Below are 14,696 nucleotides of genomic sequence, written 5' to 3'. Positions count from 1 at the left end.
TTAAAGTAAATTTTTTTTCACATATATAAAACTTTATACATATATATATATATATATATATATATATATAAAAGAATAATATTAATTTCAGAATGGCTCTGTAAGATTGCTGATGATTTCGCAAAATATTAAATAATATATATTATACAATAAGAAATATTATTCATTCAATTATATTTTTAATCACATTTAAAAATATAAAAAAATTGCTTATAGATAAACAATTTAAAATAAAATATAACATTTTCATAGAATTCAATAAAATTTTATTTTTTCCATAAAAAGAATTTATTATATTATAATAAATTATAAGATTTTGATTTTGGCAATTATATTAAGTTCAGATCCATATTCGTTTTTATAAATCCTTTGGTGGACTTAATCACTAGTGTCCTTGAAAATATAATGATGTAGATTGATATTATGAAGAATGTAAGAATAGGGCATAAAATAAGATTTTAATCATTTGCTATTAAAGATAATGATAAAAACTGGATGCTAACTATATCTGTTGAGTCTTTGGATTTTTAATGAATATTTATAGCAGAATATTTTTATAATTTATACAAAATTCATTTTTTTTACATTTTTTATTTTTAACATTCATAACATTTTTTATTTTTTGGTTTATCGTATTATCTTTAGACATATCCATATTTATGTTTCATACAAAAGGCGAAACTATACATAACCTCATCTTAGTAACTTAATGAATAATAATTTTAATTTATTAATAAGATTACTACTTTTACATATTTTTTTAGGTTTATATATATATATATATATATTCTTCAGAATATATTTTATTGATATATTTCTTCTCTTAGATAATAATCTCATGAGATAATCCGAACAAATTTAACTCTCTTTATTTTAAAAATATTCATAATATAATTTTCAATAATTTTATAAGTTTTTTTAATAAGTTTTTCTTTAAATTTTTTATTAGATTTAATTCTGTATAGATCAATCTGAAAATTGAAATTATAATTAATATTATATATACTTTAGATCCGAATTTGAATTAGAATTTATTATAATATCATTAGAATAATATTTCATTCTCTATATCCAACATATTCTTTTTCATTTTTGATAGATAAGATTTTAAAATTATTTTATTTATTATATCGCACTGTTTCATAAAATCAGTGTTATGTTTAAATATTTCTTTAATATGCTACATTTAAAACTTGCATCTTTTCTGTATTATGTTATTTAATGATATATGTTATCTAATAATATGCAATTTATTTGTTTTATTAAACATTTGTCATAATTAAATCTACTTCTATAAAAAAATGAAATTATAAAAAATAAAGATAATAAAATAAATATAATAATAAATATTATTAGCAAATATAAAAATATATAAAAATGTATTAATTTTTTGCAAAATTAACATATGTATCTCATAATTTTATTGTGACTAATCATAAATGTTTATATATATATATATTTATTTTTTATTTTATATATGTGCCTTTATAATATTGCATATGATATACTGTGTTGAGCAATTTTCTAAAATAAACAATAACATTATATATATGAAAAATACGATAATGTAAATTTATATGATTTTATATAATGTCTTGTAATATTGCTATGAAAATATATTCTTATATTTTTTACAATCTTAGTCTGATTTAATTGTTTAAATCACATATTTATTTATTATTTTAAAAAATTCATTTGAATATTCAATTTATAAATCAATCATATCATCGAAATATCATAATATTTTTTATAATATCATAAATCTTTGCTCCGCTTTTACGATTTTTTATCGATATGTACGATTTCAGATTTTGAACTTTATGTTACAAAGACTACAATAGAATATGGAATATTAAATTACATTTCATTGTATCATTCGCTTTCATTGATTCTCACTCTCATCACCAATTCAGATTCAAGAAAGCAGAAGGCAAATAACAGCAGACAATTCCTGAAGTATCTTCCTTAATTATCATGATGCGAGCTTGCAAACTGCTACAACTAAGTTAAACACCAGCGAGCAATGGATATATCTCAGTAAGCAAATCAGAATATGAAATTGTCAAAATCATTGCATGATAAAGATTTGAAAATAGTTATAGAATTATTTTTATAAACGAAAATATAAAATTATTTTTTAGTAGACTGTACTTCATTTATTAAAATTAAATAAGTATTAATAATAATATCATACATTATATTATATTAAATTTATATTTGTACATGTATGAAAGTACAAACTATAGTGATCATAATAGAAAGATTATAAATATGAAAATTTATTAAAGTATTTTTATGTAAAAAAGTTTTTTTCTAAAATAAATTTTGAATCTCTTTCTCTGTTTCCCTCTCCCTCTTTCTTTCTCTCTCTCTCTCCCTCTCTCTCTCCCTTTCTTCTCTTCCTTCTCCTCTCTTCTTTTTTGTCTGTAAATATCAATAAAAATTAAAAAAAAAAAGAAATTATAATGAAAATACATACATGTACATACATAATTATATGTACATATAAATCTATCTCACATGTATATATAAAATATATATATAAATATATAATATATATATAAAATAATAAATAAATAATTTTGAATATTCTTATAAGAATAATAATATTAAATGAAATAAAAATATTTAAATAAATTATTAAATATCAATTTCAACTTGATATATTGAAAATATAAATATGTTATATAAAAAACATTGCAATAAAGTGCATTGCTATTTGACTGAAGAAAGAGCAAGTTAAAGCTTACTTTTATCAATAAACTCTTGTTAATTTATATGTTATGTTATATGTTAAGATTTTATTTTATAATATAATTTTTATGTTTTCTATTTTATGATTTTTGCATGTACTGTTAATACTAATTTATGAAAGCTTTTACATTTAATTCTTATAAATCTTTATTTTGTTGATAGGCATATGAGCGCAGATTTCCTACTTGTCCGCAAATTCCTGTTTTTGTTGGTTGTGAAATAGTGTCTGATGAAGAAAGTAAAAATGGTTCTATTAGAATAACGGAACGGCGATGTAAATTAAACGTTGAAGCTCCATATATTTTAAAAAAAGTATGTATATGTAAAAGTTGGTTAATTGATATTAAAAATTAAAAAAAAAATTTTTTTAACTATATTCTAGAATATGATTCTAGAATAATAATATAATTATATAATTATAATTTAATATATTCTAAAATATGATTCTAGAATATATTATTTTAAGATGAGTTCAATGATTTAGTATACGATAACATTCAAATTTTGTAATTCAAAAATCTATCTAGATCAAAATTTAGATTTGATCAGCAATATAATAAATTATTTCATATCATATTAAAATATGATAATGATATTATAATATTTATATTATATAATTAATATATTCTACTACAATGTTTTACATACTTTTTTTTTTATTTCAGATCATTGGTGTAGATTTTGTCTATTTTATTCAAAAAAATATTTTAGACAGACGAAATAGTATTCTAGAAATAGAAGCATATAATGAAAGTTTTTCATCCAGAGTAACGGTTATTGAAAAGTGCAGGTATTTTGTAAGTATTTAAATTAATTTATTAGTTGTGATTTTATTTATATAAAGTTTTTATAAACAAATATAATTGATATAATTAATTTAATCAATTTTTAATATTTTATAAATAAAATATATATATATATATTTTTTTTAAATAAAATTTATATTATTATATAAAATTAATGTACATTGTAAGAATGAATGTTGGAGAAGAATTAATTTGGTATGATTATAGGTTCATCCTGAGAATTCAGAATGGACATGTTTTGAACAAACTGCAAGTTTAGATATTAAAAATTTTTTTGGATTTGAAAACTCAATGGAAAAATTAGCAATGAAACAATATGCTCAAAATATTGCCAAGGTATTATATTTGATAATGTTTTTTTTTTTAATAAATATTTCCTATTCTAATGAAATGTTATATGAATGTTATATAATGAATACTGTTTAGGGTAAAGAGATAATTGAATATTTTATAAATCAATTGAAGGAGGAAGGTATTATATATGTAGCTCCATGGAAGGATCCAAATGAGATGTCTGAAAAGAATGAAGGGTAAATTTAAAATTCTAAAAAATAAGTTTATGTTTTTAAGTACTATTTTCAAAGATTTTCTATTTTTTATAAAAAAATTAATTACATAAATATCTGTATAATAATATATAATATATCAGTTTATTTATTTCTTTTTTTAGAAATATTGTAAAAAATCAAGAATCTCTTAATCAAGAAGAAACTTACTCTTATACAGACAATAAATTACAGAATAGAGGTATATTATATTTTCTATTATTTTATATAGAATATTTATAAATTTATTGAGTTAAAAATAGGAAAACTTATATTGAAGTTATTAAAACCTTCAATAAAAAAAATATAATTTTAGAAATGCAGTTATCTTCAGATTACATAGAAAGATATTTAGGAAAACTTGATATGATGCAAGAAAGCAAACTTATTCAATTACGACAAAGTATAAAAGAATTGCGAGGAAGTTCTGTACCGGGAGATGCAACACTTTTGAGATTTTTAAGAGCAACTGAATTTTCAGTTGAAAAAGCAAAGGAAATGTTAACACAGACATTACATTGGAGAAAAAAACACCAAATAGATAAACTACTTGAAGAATACGAAGTACCACAAGTTGTAAAAGATTATTTTCCTGGTGGCTGGCATTATTTTGATAAAGGTATTTTTATTGTTATTTATAATCATTAGTAAATTCTTTATCTATAATGTACAAAAGTACATATATTTCTTAATTATTATAAAATATGCACTAAAAATCAGGCATTAAATATAATAAAATAATAAATCAATGATTTATCATAAATTATTTAATATTGTATGTGTGTAATAACTTAAATATTGTATGTGAAATTTGAATTTTTATATGCAATAAATATTTTTTGATTGTTTCTTTATGCTGCATAAAAATTATAATTATATCTATTTTATAAATTTGTTAAAAATAATATTATTTTAAGAGAATTTTTTCAATTATTTATATCATATTTTTTATTATATTTATTTATTAAAGTTTTTATTATATTATTAAATCTTATTAGCAGATAATATAATAATTATATAAATATAATAAAATATTTAATAAAATATTTAATAAATTTAATAAAATAAAATAAAATAAAATAAAATTTATTAATTTATAGATGGCCAACCTTTATATATCTTAAGAATGGGGCAAATGGATGTAAAAGGATTATTGAAATCTATTGGAGAAGATGATTTATTGATGCTGGTAAATCTTATATGATAAAATTACATATTATATTATATAGTTTCTTATAATTATTCTTCATTATTATAGGTATTACATATTTGTGAAGAAGGATTAGTTCTAATGGAAGAAGCAACTGCTGTTTCTGGTCATCCAGTTTCTCAATGGTGTTTACTTATAGATCTTGAAGGTCTAAATATGCGCCATTTATGGAGACCTGGTATAAAGGTACATAAAATTTATTTAATATAACTTATAATACATTTTTTGTTTAATAAATATAAAATAATAATATATATATTATTACTTACATATTTAGATTTTATTTTTTTCATATTATTCTCATTTAATATAATATGCACATAACAAATTGAAATTGAAAGATAAACAATTTCTTTTCAAATTATTATTTTTATATTTTGTTTTAGGCTTTATTACGCATTATTGAAATCGTTGAAATAAATTATCCAGAAACAATGGGAAGAGTTTTAATTATGCGAGCACCTAGATGTTTTCCTATATTATGGACGCTGATAAGCACGTTTATAAGTAAGTAAATAAAAAAATCAAATTTTATAAAAATCATTATATAATTATATCATTATTATATATTAATTTTTTAATTTTTAAATTATTCTTTTTTATTTTTAGATTTTATAGATTTAATTTTATAGATTAATATAATTTTTTTACTTAATATTAATCCTATTAAATAATTAATAGAATAAATATATGCATCAATGTCTTTCATTTGTTTATTTTTTTGATTGTTTTATAGATAAGGAGAAAAAGAGTTGCTAATCGATCCTAGGTAGCTTTTAATGATTAGAACAATTCTAGCAAGAAGAATATCCGCGTTTGATTCAGATAATATAATCGATCGGCTTTTTTTCTCTTATAGAAATATATATATATAAGTTAACATACTCTATATCTTCTTATATTTTATAATAATTTATATGTTTACATTTACATGATGAGTTTTTGAAGCTATGTGAGTTTATAGATATTTTATTATATATAATATATTTTTATGGCGATTCAAATTTACACTTTATGAAGTTTATTTTTTTATATATGATTCGACAAATGCTCGATAGAATTCGTGTTTAAATTTTATAGAAACTATTTCAATATGTTATATTATTTTCAAAAAATTTTATTTTATTTTATTTTAATTATTCATTTTTATGCTTGGAATCATTATTTTATTGGAAGACATATCCATCGTATTTTTGTGCAATAAAAATTATTCTGTAATATTTTAATGTATATATATATAATGTAGAACCATTACTATTTTAATGATTGCTTTTAGGTCTCCTTTTAGAAGTCTTTCTTTTGCTATTTTTTCTTCAAAGATTTTCGATGTTTTATTATTCTAAATTTCGAATTTTTATTTATCACATTGCTCAATGTAATAAATTCTGAAAACTCAATTTTTAACAATATTTTATCGAATAACTTTATTAATGATTTTAATTTCAAATTTATATATTGTAAAATTTGCTTATCATATTTTTTTCAAAGTAAAATGAATATTTAACTGTAATTTTTTTCTACTTTCACAAAAAAAATTTATGCAAAAATGCAATAATCATACATACATTTATCAATAAAAATTATCAAAAAATTACTGCTATTTTTTAATTAATTGAAAATTATAACAATTTCATTCGATTTTAAAGCAATAAAAATGTTGTATGCTTATACAATATTAATATACAATATTTTTAGTAAAAAATATTTCAGATATTATATATTTATATTTTAAAATTTTTTTATTCAATTACATCATTTCTATATTATACTCTGTTAGAATGAGCTTATATATCTTTATTCGCTTATAATTAGATTGTGCTAATAATTCTTGTTTGATGAGAATATGACTATTACTCTCTTGATTTATGACTATATTATACAGATGGAAATTTTAATAAATAACAAATAAAATTATTTTAATTATTATTCGTTATCAAAGAACAATTAAATATAGTTTTGAATAAAAGTTACATTGTAACTTTAATTTAACTTTATTCAAAGATTTCAATTAATTTATGTAACACATACCGTGTATGATTGTATATAACAATGAATATGTTTTATTTAATTATGATTTTGATTTATGATTTCATCTGCTTTTTTATTCCAAGAATGTACTAATAATGTCAAAGAAAGAATCCATTACCTAGCAGAAATGAATAATCACAACTCTTAGCTATTTTAAATAATTATTTTTTCATAATAATACCAAAAGAAATCAAATCAAAAGTTGTAGAATTTTCCTCAATATTTTGTCAAAAAAAGATTAAAAATTAAAGGAAATATATTATCATCAAATTCTTCTTATTTGAAGAAAATTTATTCAAGATAAATATTACACGATTAATAAAAAATAAGAATTTTTTCATATAGTATAGAAAATATCAAATCAAAAATTGTAAAATTCTTTACAATGTACTTCTCAAAAAGAACGAAAATTAAAGAACAATAATTATTGTAATCATTTTTAAAGAATTTCAAAAGAAGCCATTCGAAAAGAAAAATAACAACAAAGAATCAAAAAATACAATCAATGAAAAAATCATAATTCCCCAACGGTATTCCCCCAAAAATAATTTGAAATTTAAATATCAAAATACATAGTTGATTCAATAATTTATTATCATTTATGAAAAATATATTTCTGAACAATATCTCATAAAGATTAGTATTATTTTCAAAGTCAGTATTATTTAACGAATAATTTTTGCAGAAATTGATAATTAACCTTAAAATACTATTAGATAAAAACGAACAATACATATTTATTAGGTAATATTTTCTAATATAAAGAAGAATTAAAAAACGCAGAATATACATACATGATATTGATATTTGGTCAAAAAGGTGCAGAAATTGTTTCAATATAACTACGCATTTTATTTCTGCAAATTTGAAAGGAAATTGCTCTCGTTTGTTGTTTTGTAGGGATACATTCCTTCGATAAGATTGCAAGCTTCTTAGAAAGCATCCACATGGATGAATTAAACGATACAAAAACTAAATTGTTTAATTTTATTAAAATAATCATTTGATTTTTTAGAAGTATTTTGGCACTAAAATTAAAAATTTAGAAAGTGAAATTTCAATCAATTTAATCTTATGGCTTATATTGCAGAAAATTGTCAATAATGAAAAGAATTCTTCCATATTATTTAAAATGTTTGAAGTACGATATATATAAAAGCAATTCTTTCAAAGTATTCAAAATGTTTAGATACATCCATCAAAATAAAGAAAAAAACAAGAAAAACAATATTAGGTAAATAAAAGAAAAAAAAAAAGATCAAATTGAAGGAGAAAAACAAAATACAAAATATTTATAGATTATATTCTTTTTTAGTATCTTTATTGTTCAATCTCTATATTCAATTTATATATAATTTTAAAAATGATAAAATAATGAAATACGCTGAAACATATTTGCAATTTTTTAATCTTTGTTAAAAAGAAATGAAATGTTGAATGACATAGCCGGCAAACAATGTATATGTATCGATATATAGAAAATTAATGTATTTGATACATATAAGAACTCATTATTTTAGTTTTCTAATCTCTATTAAGAAGTATAATTTTATAATTTTGAATGACACAGCGGGCAAACAGTGTATATCGGTATAGAAAAAATTAATACATTTGAAAACTGATTATTTTAAACCACTTTTCCAATTTATGTTAAGAAATGTGGAAAATTAATAAACATTTCGTGATATTAAATCATATTTGTATAAAGGAATTGATATGAATTATGTTTGAATTTCTAATGATACAAATATAAATTTATAATTACTTTATAATATATAATACAATATTTGATCGTATTTTAAAATATTAATTCTTAGCTCAGTATATACTGTCATATAAATTCTATAAATAAAAGTATTTATAGAAAAGCAGAAAAAATTAAAAGATCTATTTTTAGTTTTAGTTTTATCAATAAAAAATAAATTTTGACATACTAAATTTTATATACTTATTTTAATTTATATATTGTTCAATTAGCTAAATTTTGTTCAACTAGCTAGCTTTTGTCCTTGTCTATGATTTAAACTTCGAACTATATATTTTCTTTTTCAGTTACTCATTAAAAATAACTATATAATATTTGAATATTTAATATTCCCAATGATTGAATATTCAATAATAAAAAAATCTTATACTAATAAAAATCTCTATAAACAAATCTTTATATAATAAAAAAAATCTTTTTGTTGTCTTTATTTTTTTATTTGTCGAAATAAAAAGTATTAATTTAAAAATTTATTATAAAAATTACAAATAAATAAATAAAATAATTTCTTGATCTTCGAAATATATTTTTATTTTCAAAATTAGTCAATCTTTAAAGGAATACAAATCTTTATAAGTTTATTTATTATAAATTAAATCTATTTTTATTGTTTTTAGCAAATGACTGCCAATACTTTTCGATTTTTCTTTTGATTATTATTAAATTTATTATTAAATTTATTAATTTAATTATTTTTTATTATTAAATTTATCTCCAAAATCAATATATTTAAAATTTCAATGAACGTTATTTTTATTATCTTAACGAATTTTTACGAGGTATAATTCAAGGAATTATTTTTGATACAATTATAAAAATAATTTCTATTACATTCAATGTCACCATTTTCATATTCATTTCATTCAAAATAATTTTCTATAATTATCAAATAATATTTTTCTCAAAATATTTAATAAAATAATAATAAAATTATAATTGCTGATTTATAACTGTTTTTTATTTAAAAAAAAGTAAATAAAAATAATTTTGTATAAAATTTATTTAATAGATAATTTAATCGGCATGCCGATTTTCTTATTGAATTATTATTCAAAATTCATGACTTTATGATAATATAAAATATAAATTACAAATCAACTATCAAATTTATCTTGAATTATAATAAATTGATTAATAATGATTTTAAATATATCTATATTTTTAATTATAATTTGTATAAAAGGTATATTACACATTTTACATACCTATGTTTACTATTCAACGTCCGAAACAAGAAGAAAGAAAGAAGAAAGGTTTCAATCCTTAATATATCGGGAATATAAGAAAAAAACATATATAGTACTATTTTCTAATCATAGATGTCACGATTATACTCTTAATGTTTATTTATAATACTTATTTACAAATAATTCGATATTAAAATTAATTAATTTTCTTATAAATATTAATTAAATAATAATAAAATTATAAATATTAATTCAATAATAAAAATTAAAAAAAACATTACATTTCAATAAATTTTTAAAACAATTTTAGCGAAATTATACAAAATTATAGATAATATATAATAAATTTCTTTAAAATTTTAATTTTTTATGCTTATAATTAAAAATAATATTTGATTTACAATATTTGTTTTTAATTTATTTATTTTTAAGAAATAAATGTACATATTTATATATTGTATTGTATATGTTTAAAATATTCTAAGCTATAATTTTGTATAATAAACAAGAAAAAAAAAACATAAAAAAAAAAACTAAAGCTGATTTTGACAAAGCAATATTGATAAAAATATAGAATTGCTTTAGAAAAATAAATTTTTTAATTAATTACTAAATTATTTACATTTTATTATTTCTTAACAGATCAATTCGAACATTTTTAATAATATTGCAATAATGAAAATAATATCTTATTATATGTATTAATTTTTATATATAAAAACATTTTAATATTTTTAATTTCACACACAGATGAAAATACAAGAAAAAAGTTTATATTTTACTGTGGCACCAATTATCAAGAACAAGGTCCAGGCAATTTAAGTGATTATATTGATCCTGAATTTATGCCAGATTTTCTTGGAGGATCGTCTGAGGTAAGAATGAATTATTATATATATTATTATATAATTTACTGATTTTTAATTTAGATATAAAATGTAATGTTAATATTAATAAAACGTATCTTCCTCTCAGATGTGAACGTGTATGTTTTCATTTATATGCGATAAAAAAAGTAATATAAGAATTAGTACTTCCAGTGATTAACATTTTTTAGTATTAAATTTTATACTTAATGTATTTTAATATGGTAGGACAATGTGTGCGAGATATATGGTATGGTACCTCGAAGATATTATATATTCAACGCAACTGCTAATAACGTAAGGATTTTTATATCTTTGATTTATTTGTTGAAAATTGTAGTTATATTTTGTGTTGTTTTATGTTTCATTATTATCTTTTGTTATGAAATATTTGCACCTATTGAAAGTATACTTTAATTTAATAATTAATTGATTTAATAATTAAAAAAAAAAAGAGAAAATATACATGTAAGATGTTATCTAATTGATGCACGAAAATACTAAATTCTACTTCTGAAAATATTAAATTCTAGGTATCATGTTAATTTAAAATGTAATTAAATATAAATTAAATATATGAATTTATTTTTTTCATGAATTTCATATAAATCTTATATAAAAAATAAAATATTAGAAATTATAACTAAATTTTTGACTAAATAAAAAATAATTAATTGATAAAAAAAAGAATAACAAATTAATTATTAAAATATAAGGTGAGAATTGATAATTAATGTAATTAAGTGTTAATATTATAATAATAAATAATATACTATGCTATAATATGATATACTAAATAGATATATATAGAACAGCTAAACATTTAATCGGCATTTTTATTAAGATAGATTATAACTTTTTCTTTATATTTTTCAAAATTATTATTATTTTGAATTTAATAATATCTGTTTCACGTAATAACATTTATCTCGGATGACATTTTCATCTTTTGGAATAAAAAAAGTTGCATCATCTTTTGCAATATTTTATCAAGAATTATATAAATCGTTATCAAAAAATATAAATATAATAAAACAGAACAAAGATGAATATATAAAATATTTTTTCACATATATGTATTTCTAAAAATTTATGAAATAAATGTTCATTTTGTAGGGAAAAATTGACATCACATAGAATTTTATACAATAAAAATTGAATAATTGACAATCTACGTAAATAAATTATTAAGGGATTCTCCTTGATATCACAAAATGAATGATATATTTATTATTGGATAAAATATAAAAAGAATTCTAGTCTATATTAAATTTCAATATCACTATTCTATAAATATTCTATAAATAGATGTATTTAATTTAGATGTCGATTTTTCAGCAATTATTCAATTTTTATTGCGTATCAATTTAAACATGCGAGAATTAATAATAATATATTTATAGTTCATACATATTCATAATTATATTCATAAATATATTCATAATATACATATTCATAAATTATATATTTACATATATATTAATACAAAAATGTCACATCATGTTATCATATTTCCAATTTGTTTCCTTATGTTATTCCTTTCTATATGAAATCATTATGGACTTAAAAGACGGTGCCTAGTTCATGGGCATTCCCGTTGAAATTGAAGACGAAGGAGAAAAATTATTAATTATTATATTTAAAAAGATTAAATTAAAAAAAAAATTGAAATACTTGGTATTCGCTTCACTGAATTCAATGGGGATTCTCTTTTAGTGATGGAGATGATATCTATGCATACATATTTGTGTGAAAAGTTCGAAATATGTAACAAATAAATATTGTATGCATTATTTATTATGTTATCCTTTATAATATTTATAAAAGATTATAAGATATATTATAAGATAAATAGAACTATATTTAATATATATTTCTATTTATATTAGACTTACATCACCGAAGGAGGAATTGTTCCGAAACATCTATATAAAATGGAATTAGAACCTACATCTACTCAAGAAGAACATAATCTGTATCATTCGATTAGTTTAAGTCGTGGACAAATTCATCGTATAATAATTCGTTCAAATGATCCAGGATCAGTTTTAACATGGGATTTTGATGTAATGCGCCATAATATCATATTTACCGTACTTTATCAAGGTCATGATACAATTAATTCTTCTTTAGGTATGTATATATCAATAAAATGTAAAATAATTTTAAGTTTAAAAAATTATTAATTGTCATTTTTAGATTCTATGACATTAAAATGAAAAAAATATGTAAAAAATTGTTGTCGTGTCTAAACTAAAATTTAATTTTATCAATTATTTGTAATAATTGTGTAATGATTAATATAATTTTTTCAGAAACTGTTATAGATGAAGATGCAGAACTATTAGAAACAAAAGAAATCAAAGGTCATTTTATTAAAGTTGAACCTAGTATTATTTGTCATGATGGTGAAAGTATTCAAGTAAGTATAAAAAAAAAATTTAAATAAGAAATATAATTAAAATAATAATTTATATAAAATTTCTTATTATTGATTCCTTATTGTACATAATGTAAATATACAATATGTTGTTTAAAATATTTTTTATTTATTATAATCATATATATCATATAATTTTATTATAATCATATATATAATAGAATTGAATGATATTCGAACTCCAAAATGAAAAATAAGTTATTTCCGAAATTATTTTTTTCCTCTTATCAAATTTGTAATAAAAGTAATGATATATTATAGAAATAAAATAAAATGTATGTACATATTCAATTACAAATGTTAAAAAATTTAAAGAATAATTTTTCAAACCACAATAAGAAACCAAAAATAAAAAATTTTTAATTTTGCTAATAAATTTTTTTTTTAAATAATTTTAAAGATTCTATAAAAAATTTACTTAAATATAATTACATTATAATAATTATGTAATACTTATTTATTTTTATAAGGGTTCTCACATAATGCAAGAAGCAGGTATATATATATTACAATGGCATAATCAAGATGATCCAGGAGAATTTCTTCCATCCATTAGTAGCCATAAAGCACAACTTATGTATTTCTATGAAACATTATCTTCAACTCATTATAGGTATTTAATTCTTAATTTTTATGTAATTATTATATCATAAATATAATTATATAATTTAACATTTAGGGGTTCCATGATGAGTTTGCAATCTGCTATAAGTACTAAATCAGAAGCAACTTCATTCTTGTCCAGATGACGTGTAAAAGATATTTCATAGAGAATTTATCAATGTTTAAAATTCTAAAATATTGAGAATAGTGATTTAATTTTAATAAATTTATTAATTTGTTTTTGAATTTCTTCCATTATAATAATGTTTTAATTTTTGAATTTCTAGTTTATAATACTATTTTAAACATGTTTCTATTAAATTGTAATCATTAATTAGAATGCATGAAATTTTAATTCTAAAAATATATATAACAATTTGAAGTATAATTTAAATTTTAAATTAGAAATTAATGTAGTATAATTGTTAATATCCCTTTATATTTATTTCAATATATTATAATATATTTTAATATATTATATCAATATTTTAT

The 14,696-nt window shown here is 18.8% G+C and overlaps 1 protein-coding gene across 3 annotated transcripts in view; it reads left to right on the top strand.

Annotated features, from left to right (window-relative positions):
* The window catches only part of LOC102675288 (protein real-time), a 16,455-nt gene extending 1,987 nt beyond the window's left edge, over positions 1–14,468 (top strand). The window contains exons 3-17 of one of the 3 annotated variants that reach the window (XM_006623534.2): positions 2,917–3,066; positions 3,420–3,551; positions 3,768–3,896; positions 3,987–4,090; positions 4,231–4,307; positions 4,422–4,724; positions 5,206–5,294; positions 5,364–5,501; positions 5,702–5,822; positions 11,046–11,170; positions 11,390–11,458; positions 13,051–13,294; positions 13,489–13,583; positions 14,072–14,214; positions 14,281–14,468. In XM_006623534.2, coding sequence (XP_006623597.1) covers positions 2,917–3,066; positions 3,420–3,551; positions 3,768–3,896; positions 3,987–4,090; positions 4,231–4,307; positions 4,422–4,724; positions 5,206–5,294; positions 5,364–5,501; positions 5,702–5,822; positions 11,046–11,170; positions 11,390–11,458; positions 13,051–13,294; positions 13,489–13,583; positions 14,072–14,214; positions 14,281–14,350 — 1,989 coding nt within the window. In that variant the 3' untranslated portion in view covers positions 14,351–14,468. Of the gene's footprint in view, positions 1–2,916; positions 3,067–3,419; positions 3,552–3,767; positions 3,897–3,986; positions 4,091–4,230; positions 4,308–4,421; positions 4,725–5,205; positions 5,295–5,363; positions 5,502–5,701; positions 5,823–11,045; positions 11,171–11,389; positions 11,459–13,050; positions 13,295–13,476; positions 13,584–14,071; positions 14,215–14,280 lie in introns of all 3 variants that reach the window. The other 2 variants (XM_006623533.2, XM_006623535.2) reach the window with 2 other exon arrangements.
* Positions 14,469–14,696: the final 228 nt, after the last annotated feature.

Source organism: Apis dorsata, unplaced genomic scaffold, assembly GCF_000469605.1.
Source record: "Apis dorsata unplaced genomic scaffold, Apis dorsata 1.3 scaffold_899, whole genome shotgun sequence".
NCBI classification, from domain to species: domain Eukaryota; kingdom Metazoa; phylum Arthropoda; class Insecta; order Hymenoptera; family Apidae; genus Apis; species Apis dorsata.
Note: the sequence above shows the minus strand (reverse complement) of the source record. Positions and strands in the feature narration are given on the sequence as shown.